The following is a 23101-nucleotide window of genomic DNA, read 5'->3' as shown; positions in this document are numbered from 1 at the left end:
GCAATGAGAACATGAAACCCCCAGGCCTGAGCTTAAAGCTAAAGAAGATACACAGACAACATACTGAGAGAAATGTAGAGAAACAAAGCCAATGCTTAATATCATCGACCTCTCTATGAAGCACCTGAAAGGCTGACCTACTTCTGGATATTTTTCAGTTACATAAGCTAATAAATCTCTTTAATTGTTTAAGACATTCTGACTTATGTTTCCTATTATTTGGAAATAAAAACACTCTAAATGATACAATAGCCCATACAGTATAGAGCAGATGTTCTGTGCCTTCAAGGTCTATACTAACAAAGTGTCTATGGATACTGCATTTTTTTCCTCCATTGATTGGTAACTTTCTCTGCCACAAACTTGCTCCTTCCTACACTCCACCATTAATGCTTTTAATCTCTACACTGTCTTAATCTTTGATGTGCTTATTTCCCCATCTTCATTTTGCCTTTCTTCCTATCTTTCCGTCTTGCAGATTTTCTTAACTTTTTTAAAATAGAAAGTCTATAATGTAGACATGGGGTGGATGTGGTCCTTCCCTTCCCACATTTATTCTGCCCCTCCCCCATAGAAATAGAGCCATGCAAAACTGAGTCCACCTTCCAGCTTCAGGTGTCAGTCCTGAATAACCTACTCAGTGTACCCTCAATCTCTTTGCCATATTAGTTCAAAGATAAGAAGACAATCCTGACCCAAATCAATATGTGCATGGCATTTTCCTGACCACAGTGATTATGTATGTGACCTAAATTGGTCCAATCAATTAAAAGCTAAGGACTTTCATTTGATGACTACAGAAAAAAAAAAAAATCTTGTTCTAGGTGGTATAGTATATATATGTGGAAGACCTGGAACTGTTGTAGCAATTTTACTATAATTAGATTAGTCTGAAGATAAAACCAAGAGGATAGTAGGAGTGAATTAAAACAAAGAAACTAAGCTAGAAAACCAAGACCACATCATGTCTGATGACTAAACTCATTTTTAGATTAAGTTACCTGAGCCAATATATTTATTTTAGTTTTAAAATTAATTTGATTTGCATACTGTGCCTCTTCTGACAATATCTTAGCTAATACAATAATAAATTTTCCATATACGGTATATCAGGTGTTCTCTTAGGGATTCTTCTTCATTGTTTTCACCAGACCTAGAGTTTTAAAAGTTTGCCAATAATTTTTTTCCAGGTCTAGAGACATTCTTGCTTAAGGATGCAAGAATATTTTATAATATATAATAGATTCAACAGTAGGTAAAATATTTACTTTCTGAACTTATCTATTATAGCAGTTCATAGTCAAGTTCGTGTTTCAGAAAGACCAGAACAACTAAACCAAATAAAATTCTCCAAACTTGAGAATACTGAATGAAATACTTTGGTAATTATATTGACAAGTCTCTAAAATGACAGACCAGGATTATTTGTCCACATAACAAAATGAAAACTTAAGAGCTAGAAATTCCCTGAAAAAAAATATAAGCTGCTTTTAAGGATTATTTTCTTTTCTAGTTATAGAAATCAGCCTACTCTATAGGGTATTGCCAACAAATAAGAATTTTAATAAAATTCAAAATACAAATAACAGTAAAGAAGAACAGAGGTCTCATACTTGGAGATTTGATTTCTAAACTTCCTAAAAGCTACAGTTATCAAAATCATGAGATACTGGCATAAATATAGACATACGGATAGAATAGAGAATAATAAACCCTCATATATATGATGGAGTGACAAGAGTACCAAAATCATGCAATGGGAAAAAGACAGTCTTCAACAAATGGTGTTTAGAAAACTGGATATCCACATGCCAAAAACCAAAAAAGAGCCATTCTCTTACATCATATACAAAAATTAACTCAAAATAGATAAAAGATCTATTAGGGGGAAAGCTTAATGACATTGAATTTGGCAATGATTTCTTGAATAAAAGCACAGGCAACAAAAAAAAAAAATAGATAAAGTGAACTATATCAAAATTAAATACTTCTGTGCACCAAAGGGCACAATCAACGGAGTGAAAAAGCAACCCATAAAATGGGAGAAAAAATTTGCAAGTCATATTATCTGTTATGGACTTAGTAGCTAGACTATATACAAACTCCTACTATTCAAAAACAAACAAAAAACAACAACCTGATTTTACAAAATGGGTGAAGAGGATACTTCTCTAAAGAAGATATACAAAAATGGCCAATAAGCACATAAAAAGATCAATATCACTAATAATTAAAAAAATGAAAATCAAAACCAAATGAGATACCACCTTATACCTATTAAGAAGACTACTACCAAAGAAAGAGAAAATAACAAGTGTTAACAAGGATGTAAAGAAATTGGAACACTTGTGCACTGCTGGTAGGAATATAAAACGGTGCAACTGTTATGAAAAACAGTATGGAAGTTCCTCAAATAATTAGAAACAGAATTACATAAGATCCAACAATTCCACTTATGGATATATACCCAAAAGAAGTGAAAACAACTAAGAGATACTGGTATTCTCATGTTAATAAAAGCATTATTCACAATAGCAAAAAGTGAAAGCACTGACGGAAAAAATGAACAAAATGTGGTATATACATATAATGGAATATTATGCAACCTTAAATGAAATTCTGACACATGCCTCAAAATGAATAAACTTTGAGGACATTAAGCTAAATGAAATAAACCAATCACAATAGGAAAGGTACTATGTAATCACACTTATATAAGGTACCTAGAGTAGTCAAAGTCATAGAGGCAGAAAGTAAATGGTGGTTGCCAGGAGGAAGAAGAAAGAGAAAAAGAGAAGTTATTGTTTTAATAAGTACAGAGTTTTGGTTTTTTGAGATGAAAAGAGCTCTGCAGACGGATGGTGATGATAGTAGCATAATCATGTGAAAGCCACTGAACTATACAATTAAAATGGTTAAGATGGTAAATTTTATGCTAAGAGTGTTTTACCACAATAAAAAATTCAATAAATACAATTAACAACAACATGAATTCTTAAGTCATTAATAATTACTCAAATATAAAATTTTCAAGCCCCCAACTTTTAAATTTTTTTCTATATTTATACTAAAAATATTATGGAATGTTCTGGCTAAAATTTTAAGCTTTCATTTCTTTTTTTAAAATATAATTTACTTTCTACTAAAGTGACATCAGATATTCTTTGTTTCTGAGAAATAAATATAAGAATGTAGAATAGTAAATCAATAACCATGGTAAATTAAGTAAGAGTTTCACGGTTTACCTCTGTAACATGGTAAACACTATTAAAAAACAAAATGATCTTTTCTGATTATAAAAGTAATACCTCTTTGTAGAAAATTTAAGGAAAATAGAAAAAAAAAAAAAAACAAATTCAAATTATACATAGTCCACTTAAAGACAACCACCCAAAAAGACAAGCTGTTTCTTTGTTCTATGAAAATGAAGAGATAAAAAAATAATCTTTTTAACATAGCTGAGATTATACTGCATAAGCAGGTCTATATCTTGTCTTTTCACTTAATGTTATAATGTATGCATTTTCTTTAATAATTAAAAATCCTGGACTACATGATATCCCATGGTAATAAACATACCAGGCATAACTTATTTAAACAGTCTTCTATTGTTAGACATCTGGGTCCTTTCCAATTTGTAGTGTTTTGTTTTGTTTTTTAATTCTTCATTAAAAGTGAACAGCTTATAATTAACATTATTTTTTAGTAAAACCATACCCTTATAGAACCAAACTTTTTTCAAGGTTATATGTCATCCTTAAAGATGTTTCACAGAAGTATCAGTTTAAGTGGCCTGTGAAAATGAGACATCACAACTATGACAAATCAGGTTCCATACTGTAAATACATCAAATACAGTCGTTTCCATTCTGCAGGGATACATTCCAAGACCTCCAGTGCATGACTGAAACTATGAATAGTACCAAACCCTATATATACTTATGTTTTTTTCCTACCTATATGTACCTATGATAAAATTCAATTTATAAATTAGGCACAGTAAAAGATTAAGAATAATAGCTAATAATAAAATAGAACAATTATAACAATATGCTGTAGTAAAAGCTGTGTAATAGTGGTCACTCTTTTTAGGATATCCCTTCATAAAGGCTCAGTGTTTTCTGACACAGCACAATGCCATCTATTGAACACATTTTTTGGTTCATGCCTTCCACCCACAAATTTAATGCTTTTTCTATTTAAGCTACGCACTTAGCATGCATTTCACCATAACTTTTGTAGTTTGAAGTGCAACAGAAAAACTAGCATATTTCTTTTTCCTTCTTCACTATTTCATTGACAGAAGATTCATTCTTACCATAGATCTTAACAGCCTCAGCACCCAATTATTTTTCCTTTCCTTAGTAAAAATCAAGAACTTTCACCTTTTCATTTCAAAGAAGCCAGTATCACTACTCTTGCATTTTGGAGCCATATTATTAAGTAAAATAAGAGTTAGTTACTTGAACACAAGCACTGTGATACCATGACAGTCAATCTGATAACCAAGATGGCTACTATCTGAGTAATGGGTGAGTAGCATAAATAGTGTGGATCTGCTAGACAAGGGATAATTCATGTATTCATGTCCTGGGAAGTATGGAGCAGTATAGCATGAGGTTTCATTATGGTACTCAGAATGGAGAGCAATTTAAAACTTACTAAATGTTTACCAAATTCTTTATGAGCATTACTGAAATGTCAATAAGAAAAACTCATGCCATAGTTAAGTACCAAAGTCCCCCAGACCATTTTAACATGATACTCAGGAGATGCTAGGAATGTTAACTAGCACATACAACACAATACAGACACTTGATAATTCCAAGAATATCTAATTTCACAAAAAGTCTGTTATAATCTGTAATTCCTAATGACTCCCTTATTAAAACACAATCCCAACAAATATGTATTAGGGTCAGTGACATATTTTCTTCTGAAAAATGTTTCATGGTTATGTATTCTCTTCCTTATACTGGGTGGCCTAAAATTAAGTGGTTTAACTAAAGAGACAAAATAATTAATGCATGATCCCTGACTGAATCGCAGATTGAAAAATGAAATAAAAACCTGCAATGAAGGACATTAGTAAGGCAATTTAAATATATACGACATGTTTAAAAATAACACTACCATCAACTCTGAATTTCTAGAAAATTAAGTGGTTTGGGACAGAGTTTTAAGTGATTCTATATACTGAACCTCTAGATAATCTAGAGAGATTCAAGTATCATAAAGCCACTAGAGAAAATATTATTGTATGATATTTAATGCCAAGTAAGCATTATATTTCTTAATATAAAACAAATCCAAATTATAAAAAGAACCAAAATAATCTGAAACACTTCAAATCTTACTTAAAACTAAGCCTCTTTAGAAAATTACAAAAACAAAGAAACTGTGTTTTATTCTATATAGATTTATAAATTTTATTCTATATAGATTTATATATTTATAAATCTAGAAAGTTGACTTAATTTTAGAGATATTCTGGATAAACTGATAATCACATAAGCTTACCTTAACTCTCTGTAGGAAAACTGTAAACTTAGAGAAAATATCCTTTAGCAGATCAAACCACTGGGGAAAATTCAACATTCTCATCTGATCTGCAAGCCTAGGAAAAAAAAATTCAAACGAAAACAACAATTGTCTTTTATTTATTCAATAAAATAAATGAATTAACCTATACATTGGAAGAAACCATAATAAATACTATCTAATAACAAAAGAACAATGCGATTTCATCTAGATACCTAAATAATATTATAAAAGTGAGCTGCAGAGGTCAATTCCCAAACAACTTCTCCTTGTTTAAATATCTCTAATACTAGTCTAGTCAAGTATACTGACTTATGAATCTTGCATAATAATTCCATGTGAACATGATTTGTGACCACTAGATAAAAAGCCATAGAGAAATAAATCAATTTTGGTTAAACATGGAGAAGATATGTTCTAGAATAAAAATAGGAATATAACCTCTTCCTTAATAAACATAATAACCTACTTTTCTAATTAAAACTAAAAAGTACTTTCCACAAGCAAAAGGTAATATGGCATGGTAGCTAAGACCATGAGCAATAGGGCCACACCACCTTGTTTCAAGTTCCAGTCCTGACATTTACTAGTTGTATGATTCTGGACAAGTGACTTAACCCCTCCATGCTCTAATTTTCCCATCTTAACATGGGGAAAGTAAAAGAACTTACCTTATATGGTTGCTGTGAATATTACCTGAGTTAATAAGAAGTACTTACAACAATTCATGGTACATAAAAATGGGCTATATAAGTATTAGTTGTCATATCAGCATACATATATATGCAATATATACTAGATATAATATATTTTATTAATTATATGTTACATTAGTATAATAATAAAACTAATTATAAAATTATATTAGTATAATATATAATAGTATAACCAATATTTTTATCACTGACATCAAGCAATAACTTCAAGATCAAAAAATTAATGCAAAAGAGAATTCCATAAAGATATTTTATAGTACTACAATGACTTATTACTTTAAATTTTTAATGAATGCTGCTGCTGCAGTTAAGAGTTTATTTTCCAAAGATATACCGATACTTGACATACAGAAAGTTCTCTATTGGAAAAAATTCCCTGGGAAAGAAAAATAAAAAATAAATGACTCTCCATTTCTATAAGACTTTTAATAGAGCCCCAATAACTTAATTTTTCCAACTACTGTACTAGCAATCCTTACATTATTAGGGTTGCTTCAACTAATCTGAAACTGAATTTTCACTAGGTAATAGTATGAAAGTTAGAACTCTACAATCCTCATTTTATGAGTCTGGCCCAGAGAAGTTTCACAGTTGTCCATATAGTTATTCATATCTTATGACAGTTAATAAAGTTGACATATCTATAGGAATGAAAACGTCAAAGTCATAAAAAAGTCACTATTCTCAAAATAAAAGAATAGGAATTTCAAAGGTGAAAATAAAAATTATAGACATGGGCAATGCAAAATCATGTACTCAAACTTCTCAAAGCCAATTAGAAGTTGAGTTTTAATTATTTGGCTAAATAATTTAAATGTAACCTGCTATTCCTCTGAAAGGGATTATCTTAAATTTTCCCCCTCCATGTTTACACTGTATCCTCTCCATCCTCTCTCTGCCCTGGGAGGCTGAGTACTAGGCTTGGCCATGAGGAGCCTTTACAAAAGACTGGAAAGAGAAAAGGTACTTATAGCTCTATCTCCCTCTTTGAGGGGTTGCATCAGGATGACTCTACTCTCTCTCTCTCCAACAAAGAACTCTTCAACTATTGCATATATTCTTGTCAACTACTACATGTTTTTCTCCTGAACTCTATTAACTGCTCTCTTCCCTTGTGCATGTCATCTTTTCTCCGACTGATATACCCCAAACTAATATTTATACTTACTTCATAACAGCATCTGTGTCTATATCTTCTATTTGCGAAACTTTATCAATCACGCACTGAAAAATTTGAGGAAAAAATATGATTAATGTAAATTCTAAATACTACATGTTCATTTATATACTAAAAAAGGCCTCGATGGGCTAGAAATTAAAAAATTTTTAAGTTTATATTTTGAAATTACATCTAAGAACTAAAATAAAATAAAAAGAGCCTCAATGACTTGGATAATCATTTCACCAGACTTTGTGTCTCTTATACATACCTCAAGGTGTTTAAAAAAACTGCAGCATTACCATTACCCTACTAAATAATTATTTCAGGGTAGCTTGAACTGTATTAATTAAAATCCCCTATTTAAAACTGTTCAAAACATTTAAAAAAAAAACTATAATATTTAGGAACAAGATATAAGCCCCATATTAAAATTCCAAAAGAAATGCAACGTATTTCTGTATATTAATTCCGCAACCTCTTACTTTACTGATTTTTTAAATTAATTAGTTTTTTGTTGGATTCTTTAGGGTTTTCTACATATAGTATCATGTCATCTGCAAATAGTAACAATTTTATTTCTTTCTTTCCAATTTGAATGCCTTTTATTTCTTTTTCTTTCCTGATTGCTGTGGCTAAGGCTTCCAAAACCATACTGAATAATAGTGATGAAAGTGGGCATCCTTGTCCTGTTGCCCTTCTTAGAAGAAAAGCGTGCAGTTTTTCACCACTGGGTATGATGTTAGCTGTGGGCTTTTCATATATTGCCTATATTCTGTTGAGATAAGTTCCTTCTATATCCACTTTTGTTGAGAGTTTTTATAATAAATGGATGTTGACTTTTGTCAAATGCTTTTTCTGCATGTATTGAGATATCATATGATTTCTTTCTTTTATTTGATGATGTGATGAATCACATTCATTACTCTGTAGATGCTGAATAACCCTTTGACAAATCTCACTTTGTCAAGATATGTAATCCTTTTAATGTATTGTTGAATATAGTTTGCTAATATTTTGTTGATAATTTTGGCATTTGTGTTCATTAGAGAAATTGGTAGATGAATGGATAAAGAAAATGTGGTATATATACAATGGAATATTATGCGATTAAAAAATGAAATCTTGCCATTTGCGACAATATGGATGAATCTAGAGGGCATGCTAAGTGAAATGAGTCAAGCAGAGAAACACAAATACCATATAGTTTCACTTATGTGTAGAATCTAAAAAAAAGCAAATAAAACAAAACAAAAACAGATTGGTAGAGACCAAAGACATGATTAGCAGAAGGGAGGAGTAGAAGATGATTGAAAAGAGGAAGGGAAATATAGACAATAATATTGTGCTAAGTCTGAACAGTGACAGATGATTACTAGAATTAGTGGGGTGATTACACTACACTGTAAGGTATAAAAATGTCAAATGACTATACTATACACCTGAAACTAATATAATCAATGTAATACTGTATAGCAACTATACTTAAAACAATTTTTTTTAATTCCGAAAGAAATTCTTTTTGGAGGTTACATTTACATTTCCTTTTAATACACGCAACAGTTTAAAGTTAAAAAAAATAAATGCTTAGACTTCAGGAGAACTCTGGGAATTAAAACAGCAGATAAAAAAACTTGTTTAAAAGTAAAACATACATACAGAAAATTATACAAATTGTTTACAGCTCAATAATTTTTCACAATGGAGTATACCTGTGTAACCAGAACTTGGATCATAAAACTGAACACTGCCAGTTAGCCACTCTCCTGCTTCCCCCTCCTAGTAACTACTTCCTCTCAAAAGACACTACTATCCTGATTTCTCATACCATAGATTAATTTTGCTGGTGTTTGAATTTCACATAAGGGGAATCGTATAGTGCATACTCCTTTGTGTCTGGTTTCTTTAGCTCCACATTATGTGTGTGATATTCATTCATGTTGTTCCTTGTTAACTGATTCATTCTCATTGCTTATAGTATTCACTTATATATCATACATCTTTCCTACTGATGATAGAATTTGGGTTTTTCCAGTTTTTCATTACAAATAGTGCTGCCATAAAATTCTTGTGCCATCTTTGGTAAGCTTATGTATACATTTCTGTTGGGAAATATCTAGGAGTAGAATTGCTCAGTCATAATATATGTTTATATTTAGCTCTAGATATTGCCAACAATTTTTAAAAGTCGTTTTAACAATTTTAAAGTACAGTGTTTTAGTCAGTGGTTGAAAAAGGTAAAAGATGGGGTGATTGTAATCTTTTTTTGGTTTGTTTTATTTAAACATTGAAACTCAGTACTGTACATTCAACTTAATGATGATTAATTAAGACCAATGAATACATTTAAAATTTTTCTTTCTCATTTATAAAAAAATGAAGTTCAGTGAATAAGATTTATCTCAGTGAAAAGAGTAAAAACAAAAATCCAGGAAGACTTAAAAAGACATGGATTTTAGTTTGCAATGATGCTTTCTTAGAGATCAGATGAAAGGAACATTTATCTACTGCTAGTGATAGTATATTTTTAACAATTTAAAAGTTTGTCAATCACTCACCAATAATTCCACTTTTAGGAATCAGTTATATGGAAATAGTCTTAACCATGAAAAATCAAACAAAACTTTATACCAAAGATATTTATCACAATGTTCATTACAGTACCAAACTAGAAATATGCAACATAGAAGAAAGATTAAGCAGGTTTAACTAATATTATGAAATTTTATACAACCATTAAAAATGATGTTTCTTACATGAGAAAATGCTTGTATTTCTAACTGAAATATGTATAAATAATATGTACAGTATGCTATCAACAATAAAAACATTAGTAACAATGTACACTTAGACATATTGTTAAATGATAATCTTTTACTAATAGGGCTAGATTTTCCTTTTTTTTTATATTTTCAATTTTTAAATAAATAATATTACTATTATATTATTTCTAGGCTAACTTCACAAATGATTCTAGGCCAAAATATATCAAATAAAAAAATGTATAATTACCTGTTTAATGATATTCTTTGCCGTAATAATCATTTCTTCACTATAGATTTCTAAAAAATTAAGTTTTCTTTGTTTTAAAAGTCCAAATACAAGAGATACTAGTCTTTCCTATTAAAATAAAAGAAGAGTATATAACTTCATACTTTAAATATAAAATAATCTCAGAGGCACAAATATTCAACATCAAGGATTTTATTGTTTGATCCTCAGAACTCTATCTGGCATCTAGAAGCCTGAAAAATAAAATAAAAAACCCTTCCACAGGAATCTTGCCATCATATTTTTGGAGTCAGTGTTCTAAAACAAGTAAATGCTATTCCACTGTAGTAGATCAAATGAAGCTGGTTTGGGGGCAAAACATGAGTATATTTTGGCCTACTTTCAACAAGTAGCTAGAAAGTACCTTCTCAAATCCTGATGACCAATAAATACTCTGTGAGCTTTTTAATTCGTGGTCTAGAAGACTGGAATGATGACCTGGACTATCTGTGGGGAATTAACTGCTAATGGGTACAAATATATCTTAACTATTTAGGCTGCTATCAGGGCTTTTTGAATTTTTTATTAGTTCTTGGCGGTAATCACAACTGAGAAGTTACCAGGTAAGTGTAGCCTGGATATGTTGTATTTGTAGCTAGATATCATAAGACATGTTCGTAATAGGTGCTCAGTGAATGTGAATGACTGATAAGTTACCACATAATAATCAATTTTAAAAGAAGTATTCCAGTACATGCATACGCATGGATATACATTAATTCATCCTATATCTATATTTTAAACTTGGTAATAAACTATATACAGACTTCACTATAACTCTAATTTCTAATTAAGCTATAAAATTTTATTCTCTAATGAACAATTATGGTGCTTGCTAAAGTCACATATAATGAAGGACTTCATAGGTTTGATAGAGCTTGATTTAATGTAATTTTGTCCACTACTATCTGAGAAGAATGTGCTCTACACTAAGGATATTAGGAATTAACACTAAGCAATGATATCAATTTCATTCCACAGTTCAAAACACATACCTCTTCTAAAATTTGACGGTCATCTTCCAGTGGTCTATTTAAGTCACTATGAGAGTAACTAGAAAATTCTGCAATCATCATTTTATCTATCAGTTTTTCTAATTCACAAAGCTGTGATCCCAAATGCCTGCAAAAGAAGAAAATATTACATATGGTCATTAAAAATCCAAATTTACTCCAAGATTATAGGAACCAGCAGGCAAAACTTTTCTGACAGTATTTGTGCAATATTGTGATGTTTTAGTAAAATGGAGTCTTTTAACTTAAAATAACTGCAATAGTTTCACATCATCTCTCCAATTCTCTTTTTCTCTTTAACCTGCAGTTAAATGTGTTGTAGAAAACCTGGTTCTAGAAATTTCATGGCTGCTTTTTGTCTACTTTTTACAGACAAAATATTCGGGTAGTCTATAAGTCCTTTCTTCATTAATCATTTACTGACTATCAATGCCAGTGGCTCCTAAGCCATTCATTTATTCAAGCACCTATACTCTGTGCCAGACCCTGCTCTGGATGCACATAAATATGTGAAGGACTGTAGGGACATTGACTCAATAAATGAATGGCTTAGGGCAGTGGCTCCTAAGCCATTCATTTATTCAAGCACCTATACTCTGTGCCAGACCCTGCTCTGGGTGCACATAAATATGTGAAGGACTGTAGGGACATTGAGTCAATTCAATCTCTGTCATCCTCAGTTTAAGTTGCTGTGCAAAATGCCTCAGGTCATTGAACTGAAAGTCAAGACTGAAAATATAAAATACTGAGCTACAATATATTCATGAAACATTTTCTCGTAAAATATGTTTCTTTTTAATATACCTCCATTATGTGCAGATCCTAGCTAGGTTGAAGTGAGAAGGAGTCTAATCTGGGAAGAGTCATGGGGGTGGTAAGGGCAAGTATTACTAAAGGAACTTGGAATCTTTAGGAAAAGCATGCATTATCGCAATGAATAAGAATAGTTTCATGTTATCCCTGCTTGGCAAAGAATAGTTTCATGTTATCCCTGCTCGGCAGGGCATTAAGGATAGTACCCTCATATGCTAAGGAACTTCTGCCACACAATCTAATAGCATCTCCCCCGCAAAAAAAAGAAAAAATGGGTTGAAGAAACTTAGGTAATCCAGTTGGTCCAAAGTATTCCAAAAATTAAGTGAAATAGGCAAATGGGAAATCTATTTAATCTTAAATTTAAACATTTATAATTAAATTTAAAAAACATTTAAAATATGTCTATACTACATTTACTTAAAAAACAAACCCTTAATATCTGCAACTTTGTTTATTTACCAAGACCAGATATAGCACATTTTAAAAAATTAGTTTAAACCATGTGACCTTTTAGACAGATTGATTGTTCTTCTTTTATAAACAACATATGGCAAACAGTGGTGATAATTTTGAAAATTCTGATGAGTAAAATAATGTATAAATTTGTATTTTGCAATATGAAAATTATATTTTTTAAAGCAATTAAGAAAATATCTCACAATAAACAAATGTGAGATTTATCCCCTAGTACAAACTAAAACATTGCCATAAGGGGAATTTGGCAAGTGTCTAGCAAAATTACATAAGCATTTAACCTTTGACCTAGAAATCTCACATCCTGTAATCTGTCTCAAAGATACACTGGTAAAATTACAAAAGAACATAGTTCATTGCAGCACTGTTAGTAACTGCAAAGGAATAGAAATGACCCGAATGTTGACCAATGGGGGCTAGTTGAATATATCATAATAAATACTACGCACTTTTAAAAGAACTAAAGAATACCAGTTAATAAATATATACTGCTATAGAGCAATTTCTCAACCTCTTTTCACTATTGCCCCCCTAACAAGTCTTTTTAGATATTTTTATTCCTAATCACCCCCTCTATGAAATTTTAATATCACATATATACTATATATCTGTTTACGTATCCTGGCCCTTTTGAGAGCCACAAACCATTGTAATATCCAAGAGTTTTTTTCGCCCTTCAAGACCAATTTTTTTTCCCTTGGGGTGATATCCCCCCATTGAGAATACATACTGTAAAATGATCTCCAGGATATACTGTAAGTTGAAACAGCTAGGAAAAAAGTATGTACAGTATGTTAATGCTTATCTAAGATGAGGAACAGATGGAGGGATAGGTGAAGAGATGGATGGAGGGAGTGATAAATGGATAAATATAAACTAAAACTTTAAATGGTAACTTCTATAAGTAACTTCTATGAGTAGGTAAAGAGGAAGGGGACCAGAATGTAAGTTAAATTTCTCTGTATATCCTTTATTTCATGGATTTGACTATGCAACCACTGTAACTACTTAACATAGTTATAAAACAAAATTACGTTTTAAAAGATCAACCCTTAACTATCAAAAGCAAATGAAACAAGTGAACTTAAGTGTGTATCAAGTTAGTGGCAAATCTACACAAAGAGGAATTATTTTGAGTGCTTTTAAAGCATACTAATTTATCCATTCATCCCACAAAGGACATGTCTTAAGGAAAAGAAAGAAATCCTACATTTTAGCAATCATGTTGTTAGTTCTGAGAGCATTCTATTTACATTGTGAGATAAAACAAATGACTAATTATGTTGATGTTATTAGGAACCACAGTTTTCAACCTGTTCAAAAGAGATATATAAGTAAAATGGAATAAGTAAAAATTCTATAATTCTGAATTTAAATTGAAACTATCAATATGAAGTCAAGATGTTTTTCCTTATAAAGGAAAAATTATTTTCTAGCTTTGTCCACTATAAAGGCCTCTTAGCTAGGAAAACTTCTGATATCCAGACTGTAATTTCTAAATAACATTTCCAACCAAAAGAAACTAGAGTTCTTGAAATGACAGATTATAATTCTGGAGTAGAAAATGTAAAATATGAATATTGTGTCATAAAATAAATACAATCAATGACTACCCATGGAATCATGTCAAAAAGACTCAAGAATGAATTTGAGGAGGTTCCTACAAAAGACAATTTGAACACTGATAAAAATAAAAACAACAAAGAACTTAAACACTTCAAATATATATAAATTCATGTGTTCATAAAAATATTTTTTAAAAACTTATCAGTCAACTTTGGAAGATGCTAGATTTTCAATGCATTATTTTAAAAACTGCTAAGGGAAAAGAATATAGACTATCCTGCCTATGCTTATAAGAAATGTCTTTCAGAGTTATCAAATAATTGTTATGTAGAAATAATGCTTTAAGGAAATATCCCCCTTAATAAATGAATAAGGAAGTATAGAATTAGAATATCATGATTTACAACCCATAATGAGATAAATGTAGGCAATGATCACCAAATGTTAATATAATGAAAAGAGAGACAATCAGATATACACCTTTTGACTGAAATATATAGCACTACCTATTACGTGCTCTTGACAAAAAGTAACTTTTTTTTAATTAAAAAATTTTTAAAATCTGGTCAAGTCTTTAAATCTACCTACCAGTGTATGGAAAATATAGCCAAAAACATGCTAAACATGAGGATGCACTCAGCAAATATCCAGACTTTGAGAAGGCTCTACAAGACAACTCAATTTCTTTAATGAATATTTTGAAAAGGGAGAATACAAGAATGGAGAACTATATATCAAAAGATACTTGAAATACATCAACCAATTACAATGCATAGATATTATCTGGATCCTGGTTTCAACAAACAAAAAGATGTTTGAGACAAACGGAAGTTTGAAAACTCACTAGCTATCTGAAGACAAATAATATTAGAATTATGTTTTTAAAAAACTTAATGGAAAAACTTAAAGGTAAATAATAAAATATTTATGGATGAAATGAAATAATGGTTTGGATTTGTTTCAAAACAATCCAGGAGTAGGGAGAGTGATATTGAGAAAACAAAGTTGGCCACGAGTTTGTAACTCACAGATGAATCACAATTTACCCAGCTTCATATAACTCTCTTCATGTAATTTCCTCTATTTTTGGATTTGTTTGTTTTTATTTTTTTTTAAAAGCAGTAACAGAGTAGAACATAAATCTACATATTCCTATTGCTTGGTTCTCAACTTTTATGAAGATCAGATTCCTTTTTAAAGTGCACTAGAGGTGAACTCTCAGGTTAGTGTTAACTTCAGGTATAAATGAATAGTCTTCAACAAATCTCACCAAAGAATTATGGTAGGAAGTCGATATGACTGTATCTACTTATGTTGGGCATCTAAATAATAAAACTTTGTCATTTCAGCATAATAACTTACATGTAAGGTTCTATTTGACCCCAGATATTGTCTTACATAAGTAGCTTCATTTTTATGCAGTCCTTAACTAATTTTAAAGCCTGATAAATATAAAAAACAGATGAATATGAACATCAAGTAGTATTTATTACATAATCAGTTATATATACATAAAAATTTGTCTAAATAAATCCTTAAACAAAACTTCCAGAATTAAAATGTTCTACAAGATTCACCTATTCATCCTGGCTCTAATTGTTTTTATATTCTTGACTACTTTGACAACAGATGTAATAATGGCCTGCACATTATTATTAACCTTATGAAAAATATTTAATGATAAAATCTGTTAACAGTTCATTTTTAAAGCATGTATCCTAATAATCACATTCAGTAATTTAGAGGGGTGGGAAAAAAAATCTACTGAAACAAAAAATAACTTAAATATCACTTTCTGAAAAAAAAACACTTAGGTCCATATGCGCTAAATAAACTGAACAATTCCAGTACTTATTACTTGACATGCCTCAATTTGTACATTAATTCAGATCTTCTACTAAGCTGTGCGTTCACTACAATGACCTTTGTGTTGCCTTTATCAGAGATTTAGATACCAATAAACTCTACAGTAATACTAGTTTCATCAAATAGCAGAAAACTTGTTTTTTTGGCTTCATCCTAGAACATATAATGTGGATGTTTTCTAAATACATTTTGAAGATCTAAACTATAGATTACATCAGGATCAAAGAATTTGTTATCTTTGATACTTCCAATAATAAAAATTCCTTAAATAGAATCCCAAGGTGACCTCAGACCAATGAAACCACAATACATTAGAACCTATAATTAACTGAATGTTTTCCACAAAAAAAGGCTTATAGTTGACTAAAAAACAAGCTAGTTTCATTAATTTTTATCCTAAAATCAATTACCATGGTAGATTGACTCAATAAACCTATAATTCAATTACCCACATTTTAACATCTATCACACCATAAAATTAGCATTGATGTTTTCTGAGCGATATATTTGAGGTCCTATAAATACTCAATCAAATATATTAAAAAGCATACACAACTCTTGGATCAGATAAGACCTGGGTTGAATCTCGACTCTACTGTTTTATAACTTCTTATATGACTTGGAGCAAGTTATCTAAGAGTTTCTATGCCTCAGTTTCCTTATCTATTAAATTGGGATAAGATTACCTATCTCACATAGTTTTTTGGGGGGGGCGGAATCATATAATACATTTAATGTATAATTAATACAGTACCTGGTACAGAGTACTAAAGAATTACATTTTACAATGGTAGTGGTAGGAGAGTAATGGTGGTAATAAGTAGCAAAAAACAAAAGTTAACAATGGTGAAAAGAGTTTCTACATAAACCTTTACCTAAAAGAGCAAATAATAAAACTGCATTCTTGAATTTTAAGGTAACTAAAGCTTCTCTATGTCAAAACCTACAAGATATAGTTTCAAATATACTGCTTGGCCCATAATGAGACTTCTGTATTACATCTGCTTAACAAACATTTGAATGTCATTAACCTCAGCGACACTTTCAGTTATATTAGTATAGATTACAAATGATATATATTGTTACACTGATTACCATATTTTTTTACTGCTTATAGCAAAATTTCATTTCATGAATAATAGTTAAAAACATTTGTCCTAATAATTAAAAATGCCCAATTTTGTAACAATTTAAGCAGTAAAATCATTTAAAATATTTTAAAATTACAAAAATCAACAAACGTACAAAAGATCCATTTTAATAATTATGAATTATGCAATGAGCCTAAATTTCCCACTGTGTAAATTACTGTCCACGTTCAGGAGAGGGAATCAAACTGCGGGATTTTTACACTGATAACAGACACCTGTACCGCTAACACATTAGAAGAGCCATCTTTGAATAGAAACAGGGAGATGTTTTAGTTGAAAATTGTGTTTTTAAAGTAATAAAATTATGTGGGGTTGCTCCATAGTATAGTGGTTAGCACATCTGCTTTACACGCAGAAGGTCCTGGGTTTATGCCACAGATCATAACCCTGGTACGCCAGGCCCCGGGGTACTCTCTGTGAGCGTGTGGGAGGAGATGCCCCGCCTTCAGATATTCAGTTCTTAAAAAAAAAGAAATGGCAACATAGGTCAGGGGTGGAAGTGTGTGTGTGGGGGGGGGGGGGATCAAACAAGGGGAAAAAATTTTTAAAAAATAATAAAGTAATAAAATTATGTAAGAAGATGTTACCACTTTAATTCTAAATCCTGAAAAAGTAGAGGACACAATGGCAATTAAAAATAAGTCTTCTCAATTCTGATCCATATTAGTCTCCTAGAGAGCTTTAAAAAAAATACAGATGTGCAGGCCTTACCCTTGAAGTCTGACTTAATTAATCTGGATGGGGTGTGTGTGGTATGCTACACTTAAATTAAAAAATAAATTTTTAAAAATTCAAAAAATTAAAAATAAAATAAAAAGATACAGCATGTGAAAGAACTGAAAAAATGTCAGAAAACAACGCTTCAGTTTGAAATTCATTTCACTGATTCACTTTATATAAAGAAATCATGACCTAATAAAAGAGAAGTGGAAATAAAAAAAAAAAGCTCTCTGACAGTTCTAAATGCAGCAAGCATTAAAAACTACAGTCATACACAAACTATAAATAGTTAATTAGGAACAATGATTATGGGAAGTAAAAGAATAAGAGAAGGGTACAAAGAGTCAAGATACATTTGGTAATATCCTAGATAAGTCAGATTTCATAAATATGTATTAAGATGTGTACAACATAGCTTTTGCCCAAGACATTTAGAAAGATTTTTTTTTAAATAACACAAATGACAATAAAATATAGTAGAATGTCATCAAATTTCATTAAAGAGCATATACAAAAAGTTCTGGGAGTTCAGAAGTCACAAATCTATACAGAAAATAATATGGTCAAAAAAATAGAAAGAATGAGAAAAAAGAAAATATACATAAGCATTTACTACCACTGACTAGAAAATATATATTAGGTTAATAGTACACAGAAAAATCATATGTAAATAAGAATATTCAAATTCTTTTTAAATAGAGATTTGCAATTGTAGTAATTTGACTATTGGAAGATTTTGATATGAAAGCTCCCTTTAAAGCATTAGAAAAAAAATTATAGCTGAAAGCAAAACTTGGACTAAGATCTAGCAAATGGAAAGACCATTAACAAATTAATCCAACAGAGTCCCTTGGTTCTACTAAAAGGTTTATTTTAAGTAAGACCCTATGCTTTTCTAAGGTATGTCCCACAAAAAAATGACTAAAATTTGTCTCAGGTATGAAAAAAAAAGAGAAAAGGTGTGTGAAATTTAAGTACAATATCCCTTTACCTTCTACTGGGAAAGAATAATCATGTTAATAAATTAAGGACACAGCTTACGAAACTAATGTTTATAGTAGAAAAGTATACCTGTTATTCAAATTAATCAAACAAAAATAGAATTCAAAACTGATGCTTCCAAATAAAGTTAACAGCCTTAAAAATAGCTGTGAAGCTACAAAAGTAACTAATGTTGATATTTAAACTTTATAGCAAAAAGAATGATAAAGTCAAGAAAGTAAATCATCAGATAGGATTTGACAGTAACTAAAAAAAAAGCAAAACTAGGTTACAATATGTCAACCTTAACCTACTTCAACTATGAGACAGTATTTTTTTCTCATTAGCAAAACATTTTCTTTCACAGTACTTTCATCTTTGAAAATTACTTTCTGTATGAAGATGTTTTATCAGAAGTTAGAAACTCAACACAGTTCTCATACCAAACTTTTATATAGTGATAACCATACTGGAACTGATGGTTGATAGGCTGCTTTAAAGAAATGTTTCACATGAAGAATATGAAACATGTGTTAAGTCCTTAAAAAATAATAGAAAGATATCTGAGCAAAATGTAGACAATCAGAATATCTGAAAGTCCTTTTAAAAATCATATACAGCAGGTCCTCGAATAACATCCTTTCATTCAAATTCCTTTCATTGATGAGGAAAAAAAAAAAAAAGATTCCCAGCTGGGGCCACTGTCTGTGTAATATTTGCACGTTCTCCCCATGTCTGTGTAGTTTTCTCCAGGTACTCCACACCCCAAAGATGTGCTCATGAAGTGATGTGGCATGTCTTAACTGTCTCAGTCTGAGTGTGGGGGTGAGTAAACCTTGTAATGAAAGGGCATCTTGTCCAGGATTGGTTCCCATCTTGCACCCTGAGCTGCTAGGAGAGGCTCCAGAGGCTCCGGTACCCTGCAACCCTGAACTGGAATAAGCGGGTTGGAAAATAATTACCTTACTTTTTTAAAAAAATCTTGTTTTTATTAATCTTTCTTAGATGTAGGTATAGCGTACATTTATTTCAGTGTTTACTATCAGAAGTGTTTTGGGTCTTATTTAGAAGTTTGGTGATGTTTCTGTGACCAGAAATGTGCCATAAGAACTTAACTCTTGTTCTTATCAGTTAGCCTATGGTAAAATTAGGTTCATTAAACACCGTTTTGCTGAAAGCCAGTTTCCAAGAGCCCATCAACAACATTAAGTAAGGACTTAATGTTCTTTTTATAAAGAACATTTTTTTCTTTTAAGTTACAAACAAAAATCGAGTAAGGTTGAAAATAAAGGTAAACTCTTCCTCGGGCTCAAAATAAACAGATTATAAAATCTTCATGTCTTCCAACATATCATAATCCAATGAGAATAAATACCAACCTTGTTCTTAAATATATTCTAGATAGCTTTAGATGACTATATTTTTCATCAATACAACTGGGCATAAACTTAGGGCAAGGAAAATAAAATAAACTGTATGACCATTGGGGTAAAAATTAGAACAGTTTTGGAATTTGTGTTTAGCAGGCGAGCACTCAATCTTTGATTCTATTTTTCAGCACTGTTCTATTCAGAGGATAAAGCACTCTGTAGAACTGGCTCCCCATATTCATTAACATTCATAATATTTTATAGTAGTGATAAGTGAAAAACAGCTGCTATCATTACAGAAGTCTATTTTTCTAGTTACAAAAACGAATATTATTCTTTAATATATGTATTTCACATACATTCACACAAAAAAGAAATAGTTAAAATTTCAGAGATAATAGGGAAACTAAAATCATTTAGTCACCCTGGGTTCTATGCTGGAAAATCTAAAGTAGGCTTCAAAGGACTATGAACCACCCAAAATTGCTTGTAAAATTTTATGTACAGGGTTATTTTTATGGAAAGAAGGTCCAACCACAACTTTCAATAGATTCTCAAAGAAGTTTGTGATTCAAACTTTTTCTGGAAACATCCAAGTCTGATGAGGTTCCTCCCCTAAGATTAGCACTCCAAAGCAATCTGTACATTCATCATCATACTGTATTACACTATACTATAACTACTCAGTAATTTCTGTTATCTGCCTTGCCATATATATTATAAAAACAGCGTGAGCAGAGAACATCTCTGTTCTGTTCATGGTTATATTTCCAGTATTCTACCTGATGTATAAGTGATCGAAAACCAATTTCTTCAATGATGAATGAAGTGGTCATTTATGTAATTAAATTTTGGCCAAATTTTAAAAAATGCTTTCTGAATAAATGTTCCAATTATATATTTTTAGTCAATAAGAATTTATAATTCAATTAAAATAAACTCATTTAAAAAATGTAAAAAAAAAACTTATTTTGAAGCTAAGTTTTCCAGAATATATTAAGGATCTATTAAGTTATAGAGCATATATCTTCCATAAAAAGTCTTTGTAGTTATTCAGTAGTGTAAGGTTTGAATGGGTTTACAAACAAATAGAAACTTCCACAAGGACACTGCAAGTCTGCTTAACTGAATGAAATTGTAATCTGTAAATCAAACATTTCGACATGATCTCACATAAAATAACTAAAATCCTAATCTTATATTCAAAATAAGAATTTAGGAGAAATTGGGTCTTTTCTAACACCATGTAGAATTTTTTGTAATGTGATAACAGACTATAAATCAGAAATAAATTTTAATAATTATTAAACTAATAAACTAAGAGCTTTTTTGTTTTCTTTATCTCTCACTAGTTTCTCTGCTTGATATGCCCTTTTTCCTCCTCTATAAAACTTTTTTGTACCTGGAGTCAAACACCGCTACCCCATGTCCCCAGCTTTTTTTTTAAATTTTATTTTATATTTATACTATATCACAACAATAAATTTAAACCTATTCAAGAGCTTTTAAAACGAACTTAATTTGATATATACTAGTATTCATTCCTACACCTTGATCTACTATGTTGACAAAAAAATATTTCAACATTTTCTAAACATTATCATTTTCAAACTTGAGTGGCCTTTCATTGATTTTGTCTAATAGAAAATTTGATTTTGCTTCTCTGTAAATGTCTCTGTAAATATTGGTCTTTATGGTTTTTGTTTGTTTAGCTAAGACTAAAATATCAGAATAATAACATTACTAAACAGATCAATCCGGAAGAAAAAATAACCATGTAACTTTAAATATATTCACACTTCTTCAGCTAACATTGCACACTAAAATTTATCCTTTAAAATTCTAACATTATTTCTAATGGTTTACTTAATGGACATACCGGAAGCTGTGAATGCCCTGAAGTTCCTGCTGTAGAACCTCTTGTGTTGTTGCTATTAAGTCCAATGCTCCAACAAATTCAGAAGTAGATAACAACACCTGTACAGTAGGCTGAGTCTGGTGTACAGTGGCCATTAACTTCAGTTTATTGTACACTTTAACACAATTATTTCTGGTAAGTGCCAGTCTTAAAATGTGTAGTGGTCCTTCACACATTACTTTATCAATCTGTGCAATTTTATCACGAAGCATTTTTACAGCCTGGGAAGTTTTCTTGAGGTAGTCCTGCAATTCGTGTTGAGAGGTCATTGCATGAAAAAATGCTTCTGAACGTAGAGAGATCTGATGAGCAATGTTTACTTCCACAATATCCAGATAATGGCTCAGCTTAAGAGGGAAGGAAAAAAAATCATGGAGTATTATAAGTATACCTTCCTTGACTATCCAAATACTTTCTGAAAATGATTTAAGATTTTCACATGTATTTTAAATCCCATTGTATAAACTGTTTAATTATGGGATCTTTGATATTGGGCATAACAAAATAGAAGGAAGATGAAAGGTACAGCCCAAAGATTAATAAATATAAGACAAAAGAATAGAAGATGATTTACCTTCTTCTGTTCCTACCATTACTGCCCTCCAAACATCTACTTTCTAAAAAGTAAGAGTACCTGCAATCATCTCAGATTATAATCTAGTTTCAGAAAATCTAAGATCTGAGAGAGAATGATTTCCTTAACTCCCACACATCATTGCCATCACCAACATCACACATCACTTATCTGACTAAAAGATG

At 30.8% G+C, this 23101-nt stretch overlaps 1 protein-coding gene across 7 annotated transcripts in view; it reads right to left on the bottom strand.

Annotated features, from left to right (window-relative positions):
• Window positions 1-23101, bottom strand: part of VPS54 (VPS54 subunit of GARP complex) — an 88948-nt gene that overhangs the window by 31491 nt on the left and 34356 nt on the right. For all 7 annotated transcript variants that reach the window (XR_005658200.1, XM_039886999.1, XM_039887002.1 and 4 more), the window contains 5 exons: window positions 22304-22689; window positions 11463-11589; window positions 10429-10536; window positions 7426-7481; window positions 5521-5617 (listed from right to left, as the gene is read on the bottom strand). Coding sequence is in view for 6 of the 7 variants with exons in the window: in XM_039886999.1 (XP_039742933.1) it covers window positions 5521-5617; window positions 7426-7481; window positions 10429-10536; window positions 11463-11589; window positions 22304-22689 (774 nt within the window). In the remaining variant the exon portion in view is untranslated. The remainder of the gene's footprint in view (window positions 1-5520; window positions 5618-7425; window positions 7482-10428; window positions 10537-11462; window positions 11590-22303; window positions 22690-23101) is intronic.

This window comes from Pteropus medius, unplaced genomic scaffold, assembly GCF_902729225.1.
Source record: "Pteropus medius unplaced genomic scaffold, Ma_sr-lr_union100, whole genome shotgun sequence".
Classification (NCBI taxonomy): Eukaryota; Metazoa; Chordata; class Mammalia; order Chiroptera; family Pteropodidae; genus Pteropus; species Pteropus medius.
The sequence above is the reverse complement of the archived record's forward strand: the minus strand, read 5'-3'. Positions and strand labels throughout refer to the sequence as shown.